Source organism: Oryx dammah, unplaced genomic scaffold (assembly GCF_014754425.2).
Source record: "Oryx dammah isolate SB20612 unplaced genomic scaffold, SCBI_Odam_1.1 HiC_scaffold_3, whole genome shotgun sequence".
Taxonomy (NCBI): domain Eukaryota; kingdom Metazoa; phylum Chordata; class Mammalia; order Artiodactyla; family Bovidae; genus Oryx; species Oryx dammah.
The window spans coordinates 59,723,311-59,750,254 of NW_024070187.1; the positions used below are offsets into that span (position 1 = coordinate 59,723,311).

Below are 26,944 nucleotides of genomic sequence, written 5' to 3' on the forward strand. Positions count from 1 at the left end.
TCCATATAAAGGAATGAAGTACTGATACATGCTGCCACATGGATGAACCCTGAAAACATTCTGCCAGGTGAAAGAAGCCACACACAAAGGACCACATATTGTATGATTCCATTTATTTGAAATTTCCAGAATAATCAATATTATAAGGACAGAAGGTGGATTAGTGGTTGCCACGTCTTGGGAACATGGGAGTTTAGGGATATGACTGCTAAAGGGTATGCAGTTTCTTTTTGGAGGGATTAAAATGCTCCAAAATTAATGTGGTGATGGTTGCACAACTCTGTGAATATACCTAAAAAACATTGAACTATACACTCTAAGTGGGTGGATTGTATGGTACATGAATGATACTTTAAAAAATCTGTTCCCCCACCAAAATCCATGCTTTTCAAATACCTTATATCCCTCATTTGGCATTTATTATACAGTATATTGCCTTACAGTTTTTTTTCCCCTGATCAAATGTTGCTTCACATCCCCAAAACAGTGGCAATGATTTCTGAATTGTAGGGTTTCTTCCAGATTGGTTTTCTTCATTATATTTTTCAGATTTTTTTTCCCAACTGGCACATATTACTTTTACATATGAAAAACAGACTATACAGAAATGAAATCCCTTTGTGGATTCATTTGATGCTAGTACAATCTCTTACACATAGTAGGTGCTTAGCAATGATTTGTAAGTATTATTGATAATGGAACTAGGTTTGAATTCTATTATAGTTTTAAGTCCTTAAAGTCCTTTGGTAATTTATGTGACTTTGTTATTGGTAATAGAGTTCAGGAAAAACAAATGTTACTTTGTGATAATAAAGCTTAAAAGACTTAAAAAGTATTTTCACTGAAAGAAAAAAAAATGCTTTAGTTTGCATATCAATTTTGATAGCAGATACTTCAGAGATATGGTGGATTTACTCCTAATGGTTGTTTTCCATGGATTCAGCTATGTCATTTGGGTCAACGGGCTTTCCCAACTCCTAGTTACTCCGTGCAGTGGCATCTGCCTAAAGTGGCATTTCGTATCAGTGTGCTGGATCATTTTCTCAATTATTCACTTCACCATGTTTCTTCATGGAGACTAGGTCACCTTCTGACTGTATTTTATTAACCCTTTTCCTCTGCTTGCGGCCTTCACTCTTTTTTATAATTTCTCCTCCCTCCCGTTCTTTCTGGTCAGCTGGCTTGTGCTGAGCACTAATTATATGCCGGGCACGGTTTTGGTTCTTTCACATTCAGAACTCCTGTTTGCTCCTCACAATGATTTGCTGAAATGTTGCCATGTCAACCTCATTTGAGATGAGGAAACTGAGGCACGTATTGTAAGTGGCAGGGCCTGGACTGGGACTGGTAAGGCGGCTTGGTGTGCAGTTAAGAGTAGATCTGGCGCCAGGCTGTCTGGGCTTGAATCAGGGCTTCACTGCTCACCAGCTGTGCGGCACCCCTCTCTGTCCCCTGGTTTTTTTCCTAGGAATGGTAATAGCCTATCTCACAGGGTTGGAATAGGGAATGAATTAGTCAATTATTTGTAATGCACTTAAAACAGTGCCTGGCACAATTCAAGCACCATATAAGTGTTCTAAAAGTAAATAAACTGAAGCCTGTCTGACTCCAAAGCCAGTAACAGTGGAATTTCAGGGCTGCTTTTTTTGTTTCATCCCCCTATTACAACAGCAGAATTGGACAAAGACGAAACTTGGACTCTGAACAGGGAAGACACTTAGCTGCTGAGACACCCGTGGACTTCTTGCTCTGTCTACTGTGGTCTGACACCTGCTTCTCACCCGTCTCTCTCATGCTGTTTTTTTCCACCTGATTCTTTCCTTAACACACTCCAGTCACACTGGTCTTCTGTGGGCCTATGACCTCCACCAAACTTATTTCCATCTGAAGGCCTTTGCACCTATCTGGAACGGCTTCTCCAGTTTTTTGCATGGCTAACATCTTTCTCATTCATGTCACCTCATCATGTCAACTTGACAGAAAAACCTTCCTTGGTCATCAGTCGTGTTCTCATGCAAAACAGAAGGCATGCTCAAATAAAGGTGGCTGAGAAGAGTTTATTGAGACCATTTGGGACTTTCCTGGTGGTCCAGTGGCTAAGAGTTTGTGCTCCAAATGCAAGGGGCCAGGGTTCCATCCCTGGTCAGGGAACTAGATCCCATATACTGCAACTAAGGAGCTCACATGATCCCCACGAAGAAGATCGAAGATCTTGCCTGCTGGAACGAAGACCTCCACGCAGCTAAATAAGTAAAAGAGACGATTATCAGGGAGTGGACAGGCCAGATACCAGAATGAGATGAAGTGGGGTGCAACAAGAGGAGACAGGGGACCGTCAGAGAACTCAAGGAGGGGCCCCAGCCTTGCAACCTTCCTCCGAGTGGAGCAGAGCAGCCAATCCCCTAGCCTTCTGCAGTAAGAGGTACCTAAAACATCCCCACGGCCCTCTCCTCCAGCCTGCTGACCTCCTGCCCTCCCTTCCATTATCAGAGCCTGGACCCACAGGTCAGCCTCCCGGGTGAAGGTGGAGAGGCAATCTGAAGTTAGCAATATCCTCTTCCCAGGACATAGTTTATCTTCTCCTCTTTTATCTGTTAGCATGTATTACTCTCCACCATTATCTTCTTTTTTATCCCATTTCCTCTAGAACGTAATTATTTTGAGCGCCAAGACTTCCTAGTTCTTCCTCTCCCCACCTCTCCCCTCTCTTCCCTTCTCTTTTTTCATCTTTGTGGTCCCAACACATAGTAGGTGCACAATAAAGATGAGTTAAATCAATCAACACAGGTAGCTTGCCTGGAGAGACAAAGGTTTATAAAGGGTCGTTTATCTTCTTTATCTTACAGAAAGATCAGGCGACTGAACATCCCTGGCACGGGGTCAGAGGGCTGCCCCTCTTTCCCCCCACTTCCGTAGCTAGGGTTGGCGCGGGGTGCGGCAGGTGAGGGCGGCCACTGCCCGGCTGCGGCAGCGGGGGCTCCCCCGGGACGCGTGCGCCGCGCTGACCGCGCGTCTGCCAGGTGCCGCCCGACTTGTTGGCCCCTCCGCAGCCGGCGCGGCGCGGGGACGTGCGGGGAGGCTGGCCAAATCCCTCTCCGGGTCGCGTTGCGGGCAGGGGAGGGATACGCTCAGCGCTCACTCTCGGTTATTTTTAGTCGGTGGCTGACACCCCCGCCCGGGAGGGGGTGGTGCGGACTCCGCAGAGAAGGTGGGGGTGGGGTGGGGTGGAGAGGGAGCTCCCGGCGCCTGGGCGCTCGCTCCCGCGGGGACACACAGCGCAGCCGAGCCGGGCGGCGCGGGGAACAGCTGCGGCGGCGTGGTCGGCGGCAGCGCGGCGCTCCTCCGGACCTGCGCCGCGTGGGGGCGGGGCGGGCCGGGGAGGAGAGCGAGCGGGCGGGCGGGAAGGGGCGGGGAGCGCGCTCCTGCGGCGGCGGCGGCGGCGGCCGTCCTCATCCCGGCGGCCCGGCGCTCGAGTGGACGCGGGGCTTCGCAAATGGCTTGTCCCGTTCTCGGTCTGGAAGCTCTCCAGCCCCTGCAGCCCGAGCCGCCCCCCGAGCCCGCCTTCTCCGAGGCGCAGAAGTGGATCGAGGTAGGTACCCCGCGGCGGGCGGGCGGGCGGCCTGGCAGGGGCAGCCCGGAGCCGCCGACCCGCACACAGCAGGACGACAGGTCTGGTCTCGCCTCCCCCACCCCCCGCTTTCTTTTGCCGGCTGCTCCGGGTCAGCCGGCAGGGCCTCGAGCGAGCTGCGACCCCCGGACGCTTTGGCGCGAGGGTGGCCGCGTAGGGAGGACACTGCGGTCTAGCTGTGCGTGTCGGGGGCGGGAAGCGGTACCCTGCCCTTACATCCCTTCTGCCCGCCAGTCGCTCAAATCTCAGCTCTTGCCGCTTCCAGGCGCTGCCCGGGGAAGCGCAGTGCGAGCAGAAGCGCCGCAGAGGCGCATCAAGCGGGAGCCCCCGGAGTCCTTGTGGACGTCGCATTTCGGGAGTCCTGCTCCCCGTCCTGCATCCGCCCCGAGCCCCCATCCCCGTTCTTCCGGAGCGGAGTTGTTAATGTCTCACGGAATCGCACACCCACCGGAGCCTCTGGTTGTATTCCTGGCATCGGGTCAGGTGTGAGGCTGGCACAGCACAGTGGGCCCGGGAGCCTGCAAGACCCACCTGCGAATGCACCATCTGCATAGACGTTGCCCATCCACTGGCAGTCCCCTCTCCATCCCAGAGGTGCCGGTTCCTGCCCCCGTTGGCATATTTCACTTCTTAAATGGCTCGGTGGCAGGCCAGGGAAATCACTGGAGCTCTCGGCTGGCTCAGTCCAGGAAGCGCTCGCTGGGCGATCCTGATTCTCGATGTCTATCTGTAGACGCAGCGTGGTGGCCCCGCGCTCCCGAAATGCCGTGTCTGCGGAGCTTAGGACGCTTGGAGGGCGCGAGGGGGTAAAGGTGACCTCCTATGATCCAAGCAGTGAGCCTGTTTCGGCAGGCAGCCTTTCTTGAAGCTTAGTGGGAGGCTAATTTGACCCTGTTTTCCTCAGGGACGGGCAGCTCACCCTCCCTGGTAGTTCAAAGAAAGAAATGTACCGCTAAGTCATGATCCGGTAATGGTGAAGCCTGTTATTACTCAGACGGTCACTTAGAGACACCCCCCTGTAGCACCGCACGTCTCGATGCTGTTGTACAGATTGAAATCTGCTGAACTGCCTGAGGAAACCACTTAATGCTGCTCCAATGCTCCAGCCAGAGGCCTGCACCTTACCAGGTTAACCTGCTTCAAGGAAGCAAGAGTGTTAGGCAGAGTTTGCTGCTGCTGCTGCTAAGTCGCTTCAGTCAGAGTTTAGAAAGATCTATTTAAAAATAGGGTTAAAACAAACAAACAAAAACAGAAGAATAAACTCAAAGCTCTGTTGCTATAAGCCCCAATCATGTCTCTCATAATTTGATGGCTCATGACGAGATGAGACTTTTGTCTGTGATATGTGGCTGGCACGGCTTGGCCTATGACAGGTGCTTCCTCTGTGCTCCATACTTGAGTTCATAGGACATCCAGGAAGCATTTGTAGTCACTGGCTTGGTTGAGAGTTGGAGAACTGTTTTTCTTGTTCTTGAACTTTAAAATTCTCAGGAGAGATTTTTGATGTGGATGGTGATAAAGGGAGGGATAGGAGCAGAACACTACAATTCTTGAAGGCAAGTGGTTTATTCCCAATTTCCTTAATTGTAACACGGACATACTGTACTTGAAAAAAAAAGTATTTTGGTATAGTTACACACAGGAGAGAGTATACTTCTTAAGTGCACACCTCCGTGAATTTTGACCTAGGTATGTAGTAGTACTGTTGTTTAATTGCTCAGTCATGTCCATCTCTTTGCAACCCTCTAGCCGCCAGGCTCCTCTGTCCATGGGATTTCCCAGGCAGGAATACTGGAGTGGGTTGTCATTTCCTTCTCCAGGGAATCTTCCTGACCCAGGGATCGAACCTGCGCTGCGTCGGCAGGTGGATTCTTTACCACCGAACCACCAGGGAAGCCCATATAGTACTATAGCCCCTCACCTAGGTCATGATCTAAAACATTTTCCGTCCAGGTCACAGTCTGTTTTTAAGTGGTGGTATATTTCAAGCTAAATATTATGCAGTGCAGAATATCTGCTTTTGTCCTGGTTCCATAGATTTTTTAAAAAAGAAGGGCTTCCTTAAGAAAGCTGAGCCCCATTGGGCCCTATAGACAGCTGGGCATTGTTCTTGATGCTTTACCAGATCAACCAACTCAAGAATGTGAAAGCCACAGCGGGTAGTGCGTGGCTTTAGGATGAAGCAGCCGTGGCTCTCTCTGGGCATGTGCATTATTGAAGCGGCCTATCTCCTTTCAATCGCAGAGTTGGGTTTCAAGGAAAGGAGAGCTTCCCCTCCCAGGCTGTATAAAAAGGTGTTTGCTCCAGAGAGGTAGAGACCGCCCTTCTTCCTTCCCGGAGGTTCCTCTTGAAATGTAAATGCCCTGTCTGCAAAGCCGGGGAATCCAGCAGCAGTAACAGATGGTTCTGCGCCCAGTTGCCCAGTGAACAAAGATTCCTCAGCTAATATAGCAATAACGTAGTACTTAGTGTGAGCTGAATTCCCAGGAGGACTGTTATCTCGAGACAATTGCATCTCCTTTAGGGGCCCCATTGTCTTTGGCAACACCCTCATTGGTAGGGCTTTGTTTTTCACTTTTGTTCAGCTGGTGATTAAATTTCCCACAGGCTTTTTTTTTTTTTCCCTTTTGAGTAGTCAGGAATTTCACCTTTTCAAAAAAATGTTCCCTTGGGTGTAGCAGGTTAATAAACAAACTTTGCAGCTCGTCTATTCTCTTCAGTCCCTGGTCTTCCTTAAGTAAGGATTGGCTTGAAAACTGTTCATTCTTAATAAAGGCTCAGGGAACAAGCTCCAGGAGATAACTTGTTAGTGAGGAATTTCTCGGCCTGCAGCCTTGGCTATTTGAGGGCTGTGTTACTGGGCAGGAAACGGTGGCCTGGGAACCATGCCCCAACCTCACCCCACCCCTAGCCTCTGCCTTGGCTGGCAAAGGTGAAGGCCTCGATGGAGGTCATAGGCCCAGGGGAGGGGTGGGGTAGGGTGGGGGTGGGGTGGTGGGAAGTGGGAATAGTTCCCTAACACTTCCAGTGACTTTTTATAGCTGTCGGAGCAGGCTACGTGTCTTAATGTGGCACTGGGGAGACTCCTGAAGGAAACAGCAAACTTCAAGCATTAGCTCTGGCTACCAGCAGGCAGGTGTTTAAATTCCTTGCACATTCCTTTTCTAGCAGAGCTTCCTAAGCAAAGCGGCAGCACAGTGGTTAGAGGTCGGGCTTTGGGGCTGGGCAGCCTAGGTTAGCATCCTAGGTGTACTGCCTTCTAGCTGTGGGACATTGGACAAGGCTGCGTTTCCTCTCCTTTTGGTTCTAAATCGTTTCTTTGAAAGCTAGCTCTAGAAAAATAACAGATATTGTTGAAACCGGCTGTAAAACAGGGGTACTAATAATAGATTACCTATCTGAAAGGAGTGCTGTGAGAATGAAGTAAGTTAATAACATTTAAGATGGTTAGACTAGTACCTGGCTTTTAGGAAGCACTGCATAAGTAAAAGTTATTATTATTATTATTGCCATGATATCACTACTGCTATTAATATCAGTACTGTCATTACTATGAGAGTACTACTACCATCACCACTGCTACCTTTATTAATGCTATGCTGTTACTGTTGTTCCTATTGTCAACAACAACTGCAGTTGAGTTTGAAAGAAAATCTTGAGAACCCTGAGTTTTTAGTGTAAAAAATAGAATTTAGTTATCTACCCATCTCATTCTATTGTCTTACCTTATGAACGCCGGATACCTGTTCTCAAAGTTAAGTAGGTGCTGTGTGTTATTCTAACTTGTGCTAAGAGAGATTGAGGCTTCAGAGGAGAACCAGTAACATCTACTGATAAGATGACCCTGATAGTCCAATGAGGCTTAGAAAATTATTCTTCAATATTATGTTGTCTCTTTAAGTTTAATGCCTTTAAAGTCTTTGTTATTAGACTCCAAGCAGGATGCTCAGTTCTCCTCCTCTTGAAGACAATCCAACATTAAATCGTTATACAAATGGTAGTTGTCTGAATAGTCATCTCCAGTATAGCAGTGTTTTGTTCATTGAAGTTGTGTCAACACCCTCTAGAAAAAAGAAGTCCCTCATTTATTTTCCTTCCTGCTTCTTCACTTCTTTTTCCTCTTTCTCCTGCTGCCCCCAACCCCCAACACCCATGATGGTATTTGTTAAGTTACAGGGCTTTGTTAGCAGGTAGATGATTTGAATTTTCTTAGTTCCCCTCCTGACCTTTGCCTCTCCGCCCACAACAATATTTATCTGTTCTAATCTGTAGTTATTCTCTGCAATGCCAAATACTTACTGGAGAAACAGATGTCGCTTCAGCTTGGTTTCAGTTGTGATCTGGAACAAGTTGCCAGGCCTTTAAGGAGGGGCAATTTCAACTCAACTCAGCCTTACTTCTCAACTTGAGATGTTTCTGGACTCCTTTAACTTTAATCATGACATGCCTGTGGGGCTTGGTGCTGAATATAATCTCATTTGTGACCTAATCCATATTTCATGTAAGTAGGAACTAGGGCTGGAAGGGATCAGTTCTTCATTTTGGGTCCTTTCCTCCTGCTGATACAGAATTGTTTTCTGATTCAACTGGGCCCTGATTTTGAAGATTAAAAGCACTGAGGGTACCTTAGCTCTCCAAGACTGAAAACTGTTGTGTTGTTTGGCAGTGGGAGAATTTATGTGTAGCCTTTGAGAGAATGTAGCATTTGCAGGCCAGTAACATGACATTTGGGATGTAATGACCAATGAACATATGTCATAAGTTATACAGTCATTCTAATTCTCCTTCTCTGTTGGGACTTGATGACTCTTACATCCTTTTACTACAACAAAGATTTAACATGGCATATGGTTCTCTACTTGGCCCGGAGAGCTAGGGAAGTGGAAGGAAAACTTTTCTGGCTAGATCAGGAAAAGAGTAGTGGTCTGAATTGATATGGAAATGAGAACAAGCAGCATCATTCTCACAATGACATTTAAATAGTCTGGCTTGTTTGTATACAAGGGCTGCTATGACACAGTCTGTCACATGGCAGGAGAACAGTGAGGTCCCACAGATTTGGGGAAAGGGGAAGTGGAGTGGGAGGTGGAGCTGGCTCTTCTGGCCCCAGCGTCTCCCTGGAAACCAGGTTTGCATCAGGCAAGCTCCAAATGAGCAGGCTGAGCTCTGGCCCCCAGGAAGGGGTAGGATGGGGCCTGTGTCCCCAGGAACCGGTTCTCCGGGCCCCCGGCTCTCTACTGATGTCTGACAATGGAACCATGATGCAGACATCTGGCCAGTGATTCTGGGGCAGTCAGTGCCAGGTGGGGCCAGGCAGCCCCTGGAAATTGGCCTGACAGCTTCTTTTTTTGCTTTGGACTATTCTGAAACTTAAAAATGTCATAGCTAGGGCTAACATGATAATGATGGTGGTGAAACCGATGCTCATGATGATAAAAGTTGATATTTTTTGAGTGCTTACTCTATGTCAGGGACAGGATGAAAAAGTCAAGGTAGGCATTAGTCCCTTCTAAGTAAGTACTGTTATTATTCACACTTACAGGTGAGAAAATATCTTGCCCAAAGTTACAAGTAAGTGGCAAAACTAGAACTTTAATTGAAGCAACTTTTTTTAATATCTACAAGTATATGCACCCAGATACCCCAAATCTGTAGTTGAAGACATTGAGGCTTCCAGGAATTAGGAGCCTAGCCTAGGTTCACCTCTTCAGGAAGTTCTGGTTAGAGTTACGATTCAAAACTCAGGCTGTCTGACGTTGTAGTCCTTATTATCTTTCTAACATTTTTTAATTGAAATACGATTGATTTACAATGTTGTGTTAGTTTCAGTTGTACAGTAACATGATTCAATTATACATATTCATGTTCTTTTTTTACATTCTCTTCTATTATTGGCTATTACAAGATATTGAGTATAGTTCCCTGTGCTGTACAGGTCCTTGTTGATTATTTTATATATAGCAGTGTATGTATTTTAATCCCAAACTCCTAATTTACCTCTCTCTCCCACTTTGATAACCGTAAGTTTGTTTTCTGTTTCTGTGAGTCTATTTCTGTTTAGTAAATACTTTCATTTGTATCCTTTCTTTCAGTTCAGCTCAGTTCAGTCGCTCAGTCCTGTCCGACTCTTTGCGACCTCATGAACCGCAGCACGCAAGGCCTCCCTGTCCATCACCAACCCCTGGAGTTCACCTAAACTCATGTCCATTGAGTCAGTGATGCCATCCAGCCATCTCATCCTCTGTCGTCCCCTTCTCCTCCTGCCCCCAATCCCTCCCAGTATCAGGGTTTTTTCCAATGAGTCAGCTCTTCGCATGAGGTGGCCAAAGTATTGGAGTTTCAGCTTCTACATCAGTCCTTCCAATGAATGTCCAGGACTGGTCTCCTTCAGAATGGACTGGTTGGATCTCCTTGCAGTCCAGGGGACTTTCAAGCATCTTCTCCAACACCACAGTTCAAAAGTTTATATTCTTCTACATATAAGTGATACATGGTGTTTGTCTTATTTGGCTTACTTCACTTAGTATGATGATTTCTAGGTCCGTCCATGTTGCTGGAAGAGGCATTATTTCATTCTTTTTTATGACTGACTAATAGTCCACCACATGTATGTATATGTGTGTGTGTATCCATAATACACACATACACACACACATTATTTGTCCACTCTGTCGATGGACACCTAGGCTGTTTCCATGTCTTGCCTGTTATAAATAGTACTGCTGTGAACACTGGGGATGCAAGTTGCTTTTCAAAGTATATTTTTCTCTAGGTAGATGCCCAGGAGTGGGATTGTAGGCTCATATCCTTTATATTGCTTTCTATGTTTAGGACCATGTGTGAAAATTCCTGTAAGGACTGAGTTTCCTGTTCCTCTGACTGTGCAGAGGTCCCCTCACCCCTGTCTTTTTTTTTTTTTTTTTTTTGAGTCATGATGTGGATTTCAGAAGCTGTAGCTCCCTAGTTTGTTTATCTTCATTGTTCACACCTTTCCACTACCAGGAATGAGGGGCTGTCCTTGCCAGGACAGGCCTTAGGTTGGGTGAAGGAGGGGTGGGAAATCAAGTCAGTGGTGCTACCACGGCCCTCAGGCAAGAGGAATCAGGCTCCATGCCTGTGCTGGCTGCCTTCTGCCTCACTTTGCTAAGATGGAAAGGGGCGTTGGAATTGTCTGCAGCACACGGCTGCTAGACAATTTCTGTCCCCTGTTGTTACAGCCCCCAGGCACTCCATTGAACTTTTATTAGGGTAAGTGGCTAATGATTCATTAAAATTTTTTTTTAAAAAGCTTGCTGATTCATTAACATGTGATTTCTTAAGAGGATGGATATTCTAGAATAGACTTATTGGAAAAGACCCTGATGCTGGGGAAGATTGAGAGCAAGAAGAGAAGGGGGCGACAGGGGATGAGATGGTTGGATGGCACCACTGACTCAATGGAAATGAGTTTGCACAAACTCCGGGAGATAGTGAAGGATGGGGAAGCCTGGTGTGCTCCAGTCCCTGGGGTTGCAAAGAGTCAGACACGACTGAGTGACTGAACAGCAACATGATGTTAGGGACCGTGGCTGTCTTGGTACAATGGCTATTCCATCTGGCGATGAATGCATAGCCCACATGTGCTTTAGTGTGTTCTAATGGAGCAGTGAGCAGGTGCATTATTCCATACTTTCCCTTCCCCAGAGAGTTTGAGTAAAGACCTTATACCCACGTGATATGTTCTGTGCTCCAAACACAGGCACAAAGGGCTCTCTCTTCCCCATGCTAATGTGTTGAAGCACTGTTGGCGTGACTGTATGAGGCTTTACCAAGCTCCTTCACTCTCACCTGAGAGTTCTCCCATCTGGACAGGAGCTCACCTGGGAGCAGTTTTGTTGTTGAGTTCAGCCAAGAGACAGGAGCTTCCAAGAGAGGAGCGTGGCAGCCTCTCCTGCAGCTGTCCCAGACCATTCTCAGGAACTGAAGGGTCTGAGTAAGCAGTTCTGTGACTTCTGGGCGTCTTGGCTTGTCACCTACATTCCAGTCTAACCCAGGTCATTTTGGCCTTTTTTTTTTTTCTGATTGAGGACTGGATCACTTAACAGTGGTTGATTTTTGACTAAACTACTCTCATTGGACTTAGATTTTTTTTTGAAGGTCAGTTCACTCTTTTGTGATTTAGAAAACCATGCAATACAATTTATAGTACTTCCCCACATCTGTTCCTAAGTATGTGTGTGTGTGTGTTTACTTTTGAAGCAAATGAAAGGTATCAGGGTCTTTTGGTGGGGGGAGGATAAGAGGGAAAAAGGATGACTTCAGGGCAGTCAAATGAGGAAGGGGTAACAGAACTTTGTTTTTAAGTAATTCAGAAATATAAAAATAGCCTCAATTAGAGGGTTACTAGATGATACAGGAAAAAAAAAAATAGTCCCTAAAAAAAAAATGATGGAACATTGGAAAGACTTCTGCCTGGACACGGGGAGTTGTTATATCTCTCTCTGCAAGGCAGAATGATGTCATGGAGTTCAGTTCTGCTGTGGTAAAATTCCATGTTTGCAGTATTGAAAACAACACTCCCAAAGAGATGTCCTCATGCAGCTAGCTAACCCTGATGGTGTGGCCATAGAATCTTGGAGAATTATGTTTGGCATAAGGGGAAAAACCAAGGGGAAGTAGCCATACAACATGCACCTAAGGAGTATCTTGGCTGATACCTTTTCACACTAAACTTACACTATCAACAAAACTGTATCCTTTTATCTACGCTGGGACCTTAACGATAAAATATTGGTTAGACTGAGAAAGCTCCACGTTTCCATAGCTCTGCATTCTGACTGTGACATTTACAGCCATTGTCGGAGGCAACTCAGTCTCCTGGTCAACCTTAGCAGTTAGGGATGTATCTATCCCTAAATAGCCCATTTGGAGGCCATGCAGGAATAGACCTGCACTTGTTTTTCTTTTTAATAAAGGTCAAGGGCAGACGGGCTTGTGGCTTTTTTATTTTTACATCCCAATACTGTTATAAAAAAGTCCTCAGCCTTATTTTTTACCCAGTGGGACACTAAGTGAGGAATTGAATTTATTTACTGTGGAGTAGATGGCTCTCTTTTCCTCGCCTAAGAAGTATTTTTAAAAATAGTATTCAAACAATTATTTTATTCTAATAGGAAACTGAATGAAGACTGGGATAGGTTCAGTCAGATGGTTTAAAATGTGAACATAATTATTTGGGATACTTGGTTGTCACTCATAAGTTGGTGCGTGTGAGCTCAGTCGTGTCCAACTTTTTGAGACCCCCCCAAGGACTGTAGCCCTCCCGGCTCCTCTCTCTATGGGATTTCCCAGGCAAGAACACTGGAGGGGATTGCCATTTCCTGCTCCAGGGGGATCTTCCCGACCCAGGGATCGAACCCTCGTCCCCTGCATTGGCACTCAGTCACCAGGGAAGCCCTTCACTTGTAAGTTCGCTTCAGTGTGAACACTACAAATAAGCATTAATGGTGAAAATAAGCATTAATGTGTGAAAGTGTTTTAAGCGGATTTTAAAATTCATTTCCTGAAAAGTATTAGCTAAGCTTTAACCATGTACCAGGCATCGTGCTGAGAACCAAGGTTAGATGGTGAACAAAGTAAGCATGATTCCTGTCCACAGGAAATACACATTGTAGTAGAAGTCATGGGCATTGAGCTTAAACAATAAATTCATAACAACAAATTGGGATAATTGCTATGACAACAAAGAACGAGGGACTTAAGAGAAAATAACTTTAGGCAGGCAAGAGCTCATAGTGAAAGTAATGTTTAAGCTACCACCATTGACGGGTGCTGAGAGGAGAAGTAGATTGATGCTAATATATTGAGATAAGGGCTTACATGCTTTTATGCTGTTACATGTCTCCAAATGTGTTCAAGGCACGTGTGTAGGAGAGCAGGTGGAGAAGGGAGCAGAGTCAGAGGTGCTTAAATATTCTTGCAGGCACTCAGAGTAGGGTTTGCATGATGGTCGACTGGAGCGCTTAGGATCAAGGCACAGTAAATCAAAGACCCACTTCTAGAAGAAATGGCAGAGAGAGCTTTGGAATTTACATTTGAACCTGAACTCTGGGATTAAAATTCTTCCACAGAAGAACCTGCACTCTGCTGGAGAAGGAAATGGCAACCCACTCCAGTGTTCTTGCCTGGAGAATCCCAGGGATGGGGGAGCCTGGTGGGCTGCCATCTATGGGGTCTCACAGAGTTGGACATGACTGAAGTGACTTAGCACCAGCAGCAGCAGCCCTGAGGCGAGAAGGGACTGCAGGAAACCTGCCTACTTTTTAGTGAGTAAGCAGAGCAATTCTGTGTGAGACTTTGGGCGGTGACCCACAGATGTCCTCTGATTTGGGAGCTTGTCCCCCGGATTCCTCTAAAAGAAGGTGCTTTATAGTGAATAAAGTTGCATGTCATCTGGGAGCCCCATTAGTTGTAAACCCTGTGACTTAGATTTCTTCTAACACTCAAACCCATCATCTCCAGACCCTGCCCCTCCTCCGTCCATATGGTCCGACATGGCTGCTGGAGATTTTCACCATCATATCACTTTTCCAGGAAGCAGGGTGGAGAAAGGGAAAATGAAGAGTGCATCCTTCACGTATAAGATGCCTTTCAGACAATTCTTTCTGAAACTTCTACTTCCTTTTTATTGCCTGGGATTTCAGTAATATGACCTCTCTTGATTGCAGGGGAAGGTGGGTATTCCCAGGTAATACTCTGGGTTCTGTTCCTCAGGAGAAAGGGGAGAATGGTGGTTCAGGTAGGGGTACCCTGGAATGCCCCTTCTCCACTTCTCCAGGGACAAATCCTTTTAAGACAGGGCTTAACTATGACTGCTTCTGAGACAGACTCCCTGATTCCTCTAAGCCCACTAATCCTCTGTGCATACCTGACATTTAGAATTCACCTCTGTTAGAAACGTTGTCGTATTTCATTGTAACAAATATCTTGTTGCTTGGGGGTCTGCCTACTTTGCTAAACCCCAGAGCTCTTGTGGCCATGGTGTGGGTCTTGGTGACCATCCCATTCCTCCTTGGTTTATTCGCTCTGCTCCCTGATAGGGCCCCAGAGCCACATTCCCCACTGCCCGAGAGATTTCTCAGCGAGTCTGTGCCCAGCTATGATTGCCTGATTGGCACTTGGACTCTGCTGTGGCAGAGAAAATAGACTCTGTTGCTGCCCTAACGGAAAGCAGAGTGGTTTTTTTTGAAGACTGATTAAAAAAAGCCGTTTACCCAATAGTTGCCTGGAGACAGTCAGTGATTGGACACTTGGAAAAATGATTCCACTCTTGGCTCCTAGGTAGGTGATATCAGTTGAAGGAATTATTTAGGAGGCCACCCTTCCCCTCAGGTTGGACTGGGGCAGGGCTGTGCTCACTGCACTTGGCGTTCCTGTCGGCGGGGCTGGAGAGCAAACGACTGTCTCCTTTCTTCAAATAAACATGCTTGCTTCCCAGCATTCTGCCCCACCTCAACCAGTCAGGCAGCCTCCTCTCTCTCTCCCCTGTTGTAGGATCTAGGTAAAGAAATAGCATGGAGGGATTTTATGATAGTGGTCATCTGGGTAAGTTCCTATTGGATAGGTATTTTAAATGGAGCATGCCCCCCACAAAAACGAATGACCAGCAACTGACATTAATCAGTGACTTTGACTGTGAGCATTCATTGTCATGACCCAATGGAAACACTGAGAAATGGCATCCTCTCTGCCTTTTCTACAGAAAGTGAAAAAAGGAGCTTGTGGAGCTGAATGTTATCAACCAACAGATGTGGTTGCCGCCTGTTTCCTCAGGAACCTTGCAAGATGTCATAAATCGGAGGGGTGGGTGACAAGTAGAGGCCTGATTCATCATGTTGCAAGAGTTGACGGAATGTGATAATGTAAAGTGATAAAGTAGGTAGTTTAGTGCCAAATGAATATAATAGTTAACACACTTGTAGAGCACGTCATAGGGCCGTGCTCGTCTAGGTGCTTGGGTTATAATATATAATGTAATATAATATAGCATAATATAATATAACATATAACCTAGCACTGTGCCTGGCACATAAGGGGCTTCTCAGGTTAGCACCATTTTATGCCCATTTTACTTGATAGGAAAACTGGAACACAGGCATGTTACTGATTTGCCTGAAGTCACATAGTTAATAAGTGGCAGAGCTGGGATTTGAGCCCAGGCAGTTTCGTTCCAGAGCTTGAGCTTGGGCTGGTGACTGCTATGCTTTAGAAGTAAAAGCAACCATCTGCTTGCTTAGATCCCAGCCATCTAAGCAAGCAGATGACCTGCCCTCCCCTGTCTTCCTCAGTCCCTTAGCAGCTGAGGAGTGAGCATCTTCTCTGTGCATCATACTGTTGGTTGCTAGGAAACAGCTCCACCTCTGTGATTCCCAAGTGCATTCTGTGAAACTGGAGCCCTTTCATTGCTTTTAAAAAGATAAATTTTGGCAGTAGAGTGGTTAGGACTGTGATGAAAAACCGTTACAGGAGCAGAATAAACCATGTCTGATGGGTGGAACTATTTTTACTTCCTTTCTCTTTACCAGTCTCTTTTCCCTTGGTTGAGATCTGGCTCTCTGTCTATATTCAATGGTCCTAGACCAGAAATTATTATTAACAGGAGGAAGAAAAGCATGTGTGGTTAGTATGTATCTCTGCCAGGCATTGTGCTGGGTGTTCTATATTTGTCATTGTATTTAGTCCTTGGGTAACAGATAGCCGTTGCCTGCTGACTCAGTTCAAGGGTGTCTGCTGTGACTATTCCAGTATGTTTCATTAATGTTAAGGCTGGCAGGCAGATGGGTCAGGACTCTGATCTAATGTGGCTCCAGGGCCCTTAAACAATGCCCCTTGCAGTGGTACTTCTCTTGGCCTAGCCTTTTGGTACTTCCTGGGTGCAGCTCCACTCTCAGCCCTCTTACCCGGCATAGGGCCCTGGTGTTCTGAGCAAATACAATTGACTGTGCTATAGTTTATGTTTCTGTAGTGTGACTTATTGCATATGCAGTTGGGAAATAGGGAGGGATGCTTACAAGATGGAAGTTGCAACGGTTCATGTGAGATTTTCCTAGTACCTTAGTATTTGGCATTACCTGTTAGCAGTAATTGAAAGCAAAGAAGACTAGTGTTAAGTAAACCAGGGAGGCAATGACACCTTGTTCTCGCTCTAGGCTCCATTTGGCTTTGCACTTATTAAAAAGTTTGATTTTCCCAGACCTTTCTGTGTTTTATCTTATCTTCATAATGCAGTAGCTTCAGTCTTTGCTCACACCCTTTCCATCCTGCCTCTTGACCCCATCCTCCTTTCTGGTACAAGTCCCACATTTATTCTGCAATGGGAAGTAGAAAACATCTTTTTATATGTGCTAGTAATTCTCAGTTTCTTATTGTTTTTGTTAGTCGGGTTACAAAGTTGAATGGGACTTGAGCCTTCTGCCCCAACTCTAAATTTTCCATCAGCCTTGTTATTTTTTAGTGTCTGATTTTGCAATATATGAGGTTTTTGGTTGTTTGTCTTACTTTGGGACATTATTCATTCATTTTCAGGAATTACTTTGTTTTATAGTGGAAATACTTGGATTTTAATGTTTTGTGCAGCCTTACTTTCTCTACTCACATGCTCAGATCAGAGACAGAGATGTGTAAAACAACAGCTGGGCGATTCCTGATGCTGGAATTTAGAATCTTGGGTCATAAGGAAACTTTTAAGGGGATTTTACATTTCCTACTTACCATCAGATGACCTTAGACAACATTCCCCAGAGAAGCTCCTCCTGTTTTTGGAGAAGGGGTGAAATAGTGCAGTTTTTTTCCCCTGAGGCATCTTTCTTTGAGAGTTTGTGTGTTCGTAGTACTTGAAGTGCCTTCCCAGGTGGCTCACTGGTGAAGAATCCACCTGCCGATGTGGGAGATGTGGGTTCGATCCCTGAATCGAGAAGATCCTCTGGAGTGTGTGTGTGTGATGTGTGTTCAGAAAAGGAATAGGAGGTCGTGTGGCATGGAGAGGGCTGGGCCTCCTTCAGTGTATGGGACCTCGGGCCGCTTCTGTGAGGAAGTGCTGCTAAGCTGAGACCTAAAGGATAAGTAGGGACTGACCAGACGAAAAGGCCCTGGAGGCTGTGTTCCAGGTGGAGGCTGGGGGATGGACGAAGACTCCAAAGAAAGAGCCCTGGGAGGCGGGAGTGTGGGGAGCCAGGGCTGGGGAGGTGTAGGATGAAGGCCGTTGGGGGAGGGCCACTCAGCCTGGTGCAGAAGATGGGCTCCTCAGCGCTGCTGGCTCTCTCTTGGAGGCCAGGGATCAGATTTTCTGTAAACATCCTCAAATTATCATGGTTCATGACAGTAATTTATACTTAGTGCTGACTGGCCCTATTCTAAGCATTTATCTTCTCAACCATCCTGTAAGCTAGGTGCAAACTCTTTTTCCTCTTATTTTATAGAGAAATAAGTAAATTGTTGAAGATCACACAGTCATTAGATGGTGGGGCTGATCTTCAAACCCAGGCAGTGTCACTGCTTTATCTGGGCTTGTAACCACCACGCAATGGGCTGTGATCCAGTCTCTTCACCAAGGGCAGCCTTAGGGGATATTGGTGGTCGGGGGCAGTAGTGAAGAGGTGGGGCAAGTGGGTGTGTGGATGATGAGACGATGCTGGAGGCCTGTGTTGGCTTTGAACATGTTTTCAGTAATTTTAAAGAAACTCCCCAAGTGAATCTCTTCTTCCAATATACTGCCTGATAGTTGCTGCTACCTGGAAGGGAGAGTTATTTTATCCAGATGAGGCCTCAGGCATCTCCCCAACCCTACATTCTAATGCATTTTTCTGTGGTCTTGGCTCCTAGGTGGCCTGATGGACCCTGATAAACCACTGACTTTTAACTTCCACTGGGAGCTGTGAATTGTATAATGTGTCAAAATTTTTTCTTATTCATGTGTTCTTTTTATGAGTGTGTTTAGTAATTTTTTTCATTCAAACATTCTTTTGTGTGTTTTAGTTCGTAAAATTAAACTGACTGTTCTGTTGCAACCAACAGAAATCCAACCTAAAGTGGCTTTAGGGAAAAAAAAAGATGGTTTACTGACCAACTGACAGCCTGGAGGTAGATTCCTACTTCAGACGAGGTTGATTCAGTGGCTCTGTGGTATCAGTAAGGACAAGGATTCTCTCGGCCTTTCCACTGTGCTGTACATTGCATGGCTTTATGCTCAGGCTTTTTGTAAGTATCTATGCCTGCCCTCCTCCATCCCAGAAAGTCCAGGTTTTTCTCCTTGCAGGCTTGGCTGGGCAAGAGCAATTCCAGTCCTCCTGTTCTATTTACACCCCCTGGGCAGAGAACGGAGACACGTCCCTCTTTCATAATCACCTGGGGAATAGATAAATTGATTAGCTTAAGCCAATCAGGGTCCACCTTGGCCCATCCCTACTAAGGGATAGTATGTCCATCCCCACCACTGGCTGGTACCCAGCAGTGAAGTAGTGAATTCCCTAAAGGAAAATCTGTGAGAAATAGATGATCAGAAGGTAGATGTGAGTTTGAGCAAGCTCTGGGAGATACTGAAGGACAGGGAAGCCAACAAATGTTACCAACATTTTGGTAACCGACAACTGTTACCAACATTTTAATTAAAATTCAGTAGTATATAGAAGTGCATTCATGGGAGCAAGACTGTAGAGAAAAGCAAGGGAATAGTTAAAAAAAAAACTCAGAACAGTGGCTTCTTCTTGGAGCTGAGCTTGGGATTATAATCTACATTGGTTAAAAAAGTCATGAACAGATTGTTTAGACGACTAGATTAGGGTCAGTTTTAGAGATATCGAGTGTCAGGTGCCCAACTCAGCACCTAGTCGGTTCTATGAGGTGTAAAGATGTGATTGAGTGAAACACTGGTTTTGAAGTGTTGATTAAGAAGTAATGTAACTCATGCAACTCAATGGTAAAACCACAAACAATCTGATTAAAAAATGGGCAGAGGAACTGAATAGACGTTTTTCCATTTTTCTAAAGAGGACATAGAGATGGCCAACAAGTACATGCCAAGGTGCTCAGCATCCCTCACCGTTAGGGAAACATGTCAAAACCACAATGAGACATCACCTCACGCTTGTTAGATGGCTATCCTCAAAAAGATGGTAAAGAACAGGTGTTGGTGAGGACGCAGAGAAAAGGGATCCCTTATGCACTGGGGGGTGGGCATGTACATTGGTGCAGCAACTATGGAAAACAGCATGGAGGTTCCTCAAAAAATTAAACATAGAGCTACCATATGATTTAGCAATTCCACTTCTGGGTACTTTTCCAGAGAAAATAAGAACACCGATTCAAAAAGATATATACACCTGTATGTTCATTACAGCATTATTTACAGTAGCTAAGATATGGAGACAACCTATTAATAAGTGTCTGTCAAGAGATGAATGAATAAAAAAGATGTGAGCTATACACACACACACAGACACACGCACACACACGCACACACACAATGAATTCTAATCAGCCATAAAAAAAGAAGAAAATCTCTCCATTTGTGACAACCGTGAAGGAACCTTGCAGCTATTATGCTAACTGAAATATTTGTCAGAGACAGACAAATATTGTATGATCTAACTTATATGTGGCATCTTAAAAAAAAAGTTGAACTGATAAAAATGGAGACTAGAAAAGTGGTTGTCAGGGGTTGAGGGTTGGGGAAATATGGAGAGGTTGGTAAAAGGGCACAAACTTTCAGGTGTAAGATGAATATCTAATGTGTAATATGGTGACTAACAAAGGTCTGTCTAGTCAAGGCTATGGTTTTTCCAGTGGTCATGTATGGATGTGAGAGTTGGACTGTGAAGAAAGCTGAGGACCGAAGAATTGATGCTTTTGAACTGTGGTGTTGGAGAAGACTCTTGAGAGTCCCTTGGACTGCAAGGAGATCCAACCAGTCCATCCTGAAGGAGATCGGTCCTGGGTGTTCTTTGGAAGGAATGATGCTAAAGCTGAAACTCCAGTACTTTGGCCACCTCATGCGAAGAGTTGACTCATTGGAAAAGACCCTGATGCTGGGAGGGATTGAGGGCAGGAGGAGGAGGGGATGACAGAGGATGAGATGGCTGGATGGCATCCCTGACTCAATGGACGTGAGTTTGAGTGAACTCCGGGAGTTGGTGATGGACAGGGAGGCCTGGCGTGCTGCGATTCATGGGGCTGCAAAGAATCAGACACGACTAGCGACTGAACTGAACTGAACTGAACATGGTGACTGTAGTTGATAATACTGTGTTGTTAAGATTTGCTAAGAGAGAACTTAATGTTCTCACCAGAAAAAAATCTCATATATAATACATAAACATATATAAATATATGAGGTGACAGAATGTGTTAATTAACTAGATGGAATTCTCTTACGTATATTAGATCATCATGACAGACATTTAAAATATCTTGTCATTTTATTTGTCAATTATGCCTTAAGAAAGCTGAAAAAAATAACATAAAATGGTCCAACCTGGGTCCTTCAATTCTCCTTTAAATATATAAAAGAGGCGCTTTTCACAAATTTTAGAAATGAGATCATCCAACACCATAAGCAGATCTCAATTTCATGTTCCTCAGGTAAGGCTGTATTCTGTGGAGCCTGAAGCCTAGAAATAGCAAAACCACACAGTTGCTGCTTGCTGGAGAATGCTCGCCTGTGCCTGCGCACGCACTCCCCAGGCATGTGGGCTTCTAAAAGCGGGTCTGGCGGCTGTCGCCCACTGATCCTCTGGCTGAGTGACCCAGATTGGCACAGCGCAGCTGGATCCTGGGCAGAGCCTGTACGGGAAAGAGGAGGGTAAAAATAAAAACCACTCGGACAGTGTAGGTGGAGTCAGGATGCTTGAAGCTCACTGGTTACTTTGCTCCGCCTTGGTTAGATTTTCACTTTTTTTATTTTTTTTGAGGAATAGCAGTGGTCGCAGGGATGGTTTTCTAGGTTTCTTAAATAGTAAAGTAGTTTCATATAGCAAGCAAAACACAGTCTAAGATTCTTTTTCTATATGTAGAAAATACATTTTTTGAGTTTAGAATATCTTACCTGTAACATGAGATTTTTATTTATCCTACTTCCCTGGTGGCTCAGACAGTAAAGAATCTGCCTGCAGTATGGGAGACGTGGGTTTGATTCCTGGGTTGGGAAGATCCCCTGGAGGAGGGCATGGCAACCCACTCCAGTATTCTTGCCTGGACAATTCCATGGACAGAGGAGCCTGGCGGGCTATTGACCATGGGGTCGCAAAGAGTTGGGCATCACTGAGTGACTAAGGACATTCAAGTCTTTAATAAACCTTATTTCCAAAGGCATCTCTTTTATGGAATTTCTCTCTGAAATGAGACCTCTGTCTTTCCCTCTTTGATAATTGAGTGAAATGAACTTGTCATGTAGGGTTTTGTTTTACACATGATTTTCTTTGTTATAAAGAGTAACAGTGTTTACGTATGGTGTCAATTATTCAGTGAGAATAATCTTTCAATCCTGTCATTTTTTTGGATTTTGACATTTCTATTTTAAAGTGTGGATTTGCTAATTTTTGAAGCTCTGGTCCTCATTAGTGGAAATTTTGAGTTTTTTATTTTTGGCATTTGACCAAGATGATTTTTTTAAAGTGCAGAAGCAGTTTCTATGTCACATTTTCATCAGTTACTGATAGCTTTGAACTGTGTGACATTTTCTTCTCTCCTGAATGCTTTGTGTTTTTTTATGTAAGCATCTCTCTGTGATCTATAGATTGAAAATTAAGTCCCCCAATGAGTATTGCTTTGTAATGCAATATATGAGTATTAAATATTGATATTTAAAATATATGGAGAATGTGAGTATAAATTATTTTTAAAATAAAATTAAAAAATAATCTCATACCCTAATAGAGACATATTTCAAACAATTTTTTTTTTTTAATTTTGGCAGTGTTTATATTGTGATGCTAGTTTGGAATAAGAGTTCTAAGAATTTTCTTACATATTTATTAAGTTAATAATTATTTTAAAATCTAAGAGAATAATAATGCCTATGAGTATCTTTTGGGAGTGATAGAAATATTCTAGAATTAGATGGTAGTGATGGTTGACCATTTATTTATAATACTTAGTGGAAATACTAAAAAAAATTCTGAATTATACATTATACATACATTAAAAGAGAGAGTTTTATGTTAAATCTATTAAGAGCTCATAATGTTCCCAGTCCTCAAGACATGTAAAAAGACACATGAAATTAAGGTGTATATTAGTTGACTCTTGGTACAATAGTGCGGTGTCACATATCAATCACTCACCAAAACTCACAGAGGCAGAGAGCAGTAGCGTTTATTTTTTCCTGCTCCTGGACCCAAGGGTCTACCGGAGCAGTTTTGCTTCAATCTCTGGGTTGACTGCACTTGAGTCGAGCCTGTGGATTGGGTTCAGATCTGCTTCATGTGTGTTCGTTCGTTCTCCTTGGCCCAGAGACTACCCGGGAGATGCCTCCATGGCAAATGATGACAGGTGCACTAGGGCGCAGCCAAATCATGCAGCAGATTTAAGTCTCCACCTGCATCACATCTACTCACATTCCACTGCCAAAGTGAGTGATGTGGCCAAGGCAGTGGGACAGGGCAAGGCCTTCTTCCCACAAGCGGAGAGGAGAGGAAGGGAGGGAAGGGGAGGGGAGGGGAGGGGAGGGGAGGGGAGGGGAGGGGAGAGGAGGGATATTCCTCAAGCAATACTCTAGTCTGTCATGAAGTGTTTGTGGTTCCTGGTAGCTGCAAAAGAAGAAGAGAACATTTCTCCCTGGATCAGGATCAGTGTCTTTGAGAAGATGAGCATCGGGTAGAGTCTGTGATAAGTGAGCCTGTGTTGTCAACTGGATGGGGAAGGTAAGGGTGAGGAGAGATGAGAGCAAGGGCTGGAGAAGGGCCTTTTAGATCACGAGAACAGCTTGAGCAGAGGCATGGAGGTTTGCAGGAGCAGGGTATGTCCAGGAAGCAGCAGGGTCCCAGAGAATAGCATTTGGAAAGGACTGCTGGGAGAAAATACTGGGTCCTCCCCATGAAGACCTGTATGCCATGCCTAAGGGTTTGGTGTTGGAATTAAAAGGGCTGGACTCTGGAATCACAGCCTGAGTTAAAAACTTGGCCATTCCATTTTGCTAGCTCTGTGACTGTGGGGAACTTACTTAGCATCTCTGTGCTTTAGTTCATCATCTGTAAAATGGTAAAGACTGTTTTCAGTGCCTGTCTCGTGAACTGTTAGGATTAAAAAGTTAACACATAAGCACCTGCAAAAGTGCTTGACGTTTAATCAAGTGCTTAATAGATGTTGACAGCTATTAGTATTTTAAAGTAGAGTTTAGATTTTGTCTGTAAGCAAGGAGGAATAACCAACAGTGAGGAACAGACACCTGGTGGCTCAGATGGTAAAGAATCTGCCTGCAGTGCAGGAGACCCAGGTTTGAACCCTGGGTTGGAAAGATCATTTGGGAAAGGGAATGGCAACCCACTCTCGTATTCTTTCCTGGAGAATTCGTGGACAGAGGAGCCTGGGAGGCTATAGTTCATGGGGTTGCAAAAGAGTCAGATAGTTCTGAGCGAGTGGGAGGATAATTTTGGTGGCAAGGAAGGGAATGATCACGGTGATTGGTACTGAAGCAGGGAAGCCAGAGGGTTGTTGCAGGACTATAAATAAGTGATCATGGCAGCAAAGTGGGTGTGAATATGAGAGACTTTCAGGATGTAACATGGATGAGATTTAATGAATGAATAGATGGGGGAGATGAGAGAAACGGAGAACTTGAGAGCAACTCCCAAATTTATGGCTTGATCAACTGGATGGTAGACGGGGAACACAGGAAGAAGACTGATGTGAGGAGAAAGAGGATGAGCTTGAGTTTTAATGCATTATTGGAGAAGCCTATAAGATAGTCAAGAATGTTTAAGGAACAGTGTTCTTTGGTTATAAGAGGATAGTGTGAATTATTTTAAGTGACTGCAGTGATTTAAGGCTTAGTGAGAGGTATAAAAGCTGGGAGAGGGAGTGTAGATGGTAATTTTGTGGTGCTTGACAGTGAAGAAAGGAGACAGCTGTAAACAGCAGAGGGAGAGGCATACAAGATTATAGTAGGATTTGTTTTGTTCTGTATGTGAAGATGGGAGAGACTTGAACATATTAAATGACGTTAAGAGAGGTGGAGGGGATATATTGATTATATCACAGTGAGAAGGAATGACTGAGAAGACAAGATTCCTGAGACATACAGGAAGGGAATTTAGATGAGACATAGGTAGGAGAAAAGACACTTCTAGATACTTGTCAAGAAAACTGTTAAAAGTTTTGTGATGATACATTAGTTCTTTATTGCTGCATAACAAATTAACTCCAAACTTAGCAGTTTAAGTCAACAAATATTTATTTCTCCGGTTTCTGTGAGTCAGAAACTTTGGAAGGTTAGGTGGGTGGTTCTGTCTCAGGGTCTCTTTTGAGGTTACAAACTAGATGTTGGCTTGGGGTGTAATCATCTGAAGGTTTGCCTGGGGCTAGAAGATCCTCTTCTTTTTTTTCTTAAGTCTTTATTGAGTTTGCTACAATATTGCTTCTGTTTTTGTTTTGTTTTGTTTTGTTTTGACCCTGGGGCCTGTGGGACCTTGGTTCCCTGACCAGGGATTGAACCTGCTCCCCCTGCATTGGAAGGTGAAAACTTAACCACTGGACCACCAGGAGAGCCCCAGAGATTCTCTTCTAAGACAGTCCATTTATGTGAGCAGAAGCTTTAGGTCTTTGCTGGCCGCTGGCAGGAGGTCTTAGTTCCTTGCCAGGCAGGCCTCTCTGTAGGGCCGCTTGAGTGTCCTTGTGACAACTCACATCCTCCCTGAGTGAGCGATTTAAGAGTCAGGATGATGCCATATTGTGACCGGGCCACAGACTTCACAGGTTTCCATATCTGCCAAATTGTATTCCTTAGGAGTGAGTCACTAAGTGTAACCCACACTCAAAAGGAGGAGAATTAGGCTTCACTTTTTGAAGGGAGGAGCATCAAAGAATACTTAACCACTCTAAGTTGCTATAGAATTGACATGTACTTCTGTGATTGATCATGTATCATGATTTATATATAAGGAATTCAGTAGGAGGTATTATGACACAAAATTATTTAACCTAATCCAATCTATTTGGATAAGCAGTGAGTATAAGATGGTCTCTCTAGATATATTTTCCAAAATGGATCAAGTCTTTTAAACTATAAAAGTGTAAGCAATAGCAACAATAAACAATACAGGGATAAAAGAGCCTTTGAGCCAAGACTCTCACCTTTTACAGTTGATTACTCATGATATGGACCATTTATAACTAAGCCCATGTTGCTCAAAATTTTGCTTGATTTGAAGCTTTTTGTTCCAACAAAATCTTCCAGAGATTTTCGGTTTTCTAAAATTTTATTTTTTAAAAAATCAGCATGCAATAATAATTACTGCCTCCCTGTTAGCAGAGAGCTTGAACTCAGCGGTTCTCAGCTCTGGCTGCACACTGGAATCACTTGGGAGCTTTTGATTTAAAATGATCTGGATCAGGGCCTGGGCACTGTTATTTCATAAAAGTTTCCCCCGAGTTACTCCAGTGTGCAGCCAGGGTGGAGAACCTAGCAGATGACAAAACAAGCAAGAATCGGTTGCACAGGACAATATTGGCAGATGTAAGATTTCAAGCATATTTTAATCATTATTTCTGTGGGGGTGTGTGAAGGGATGTGCATCCGGGGAATATAGTTATAGTTTCTGCCAACAACATCATTCCTAGTTCGTGTGATGGAATAAAATAATCAGTATTTCATGGTGGACTCTAAAGAAGAGTATGAAATTCCAGGTACCCAAGCACATTTGACAACAGTTTCTTTTAGGAGAATCTTTGTCTTTTCGGCATCAAAACACAGATGTCCCAGAGTGTAAGCTCACATTATAGTCTTCTTTATGTGAATACATTCATTAATAAAAAATCTTGAGCACCTACAGTGTGCCAGGCACTGAGCGCCCAAGGAAGAATAAGACATAGATTCTTGCTTCAAATGAGTGACTCTTCCTCTCCGTGTAGGAAATATGCAGGTCTGCAAATAAGAGAAAACAAAGGTAAGAAAAGTTTCTAAAACAGCATAGCACCAACCAGTCAGAACAGCCCTGTTACAGTGATGCCAGTCACAGATGGTTGCTTCAGTGCCTCCTGGCTGCCCTGAATATAGGTAACAAAGTATAATATTTTAAATAAAAGTGAAAGTCACCTGGTCATGTCTGACTCTTTGCAACCTATGGACTG

The 26,944-nt window shown here is 44.5% G+C and overlaps 1 protein-coding gene across 21 annotated transcripts in view; it reads left to right on the top strand.

The window, feature by feature from the left end:
* Positions 1-3,412: 3,412 nt before the first annotated feature.
* LIMCH1 (LIM and calponin homology domains 1) overlaps positions 3,413-26,944 on the top strand; it is a 356,942-nt gene continuing 333,410 nt past the window's right edge. For all 21 annotated transcript variants that reach the window (XM_040238066.1, XM_040238069.1, XM_040238063.1 and 18 more), the window contains exon 1: positions 3,413-3,589. In XM_040238066.1, the coding sequence (XP_040094000.1) occupies positions 3,494-3,589 (96 nt within the window). In that variant the 5' untranslated portion in view covers positions 3,413-3,493. The remainder of the gene's footprint in view (positions 3,590-26,944) is intronic.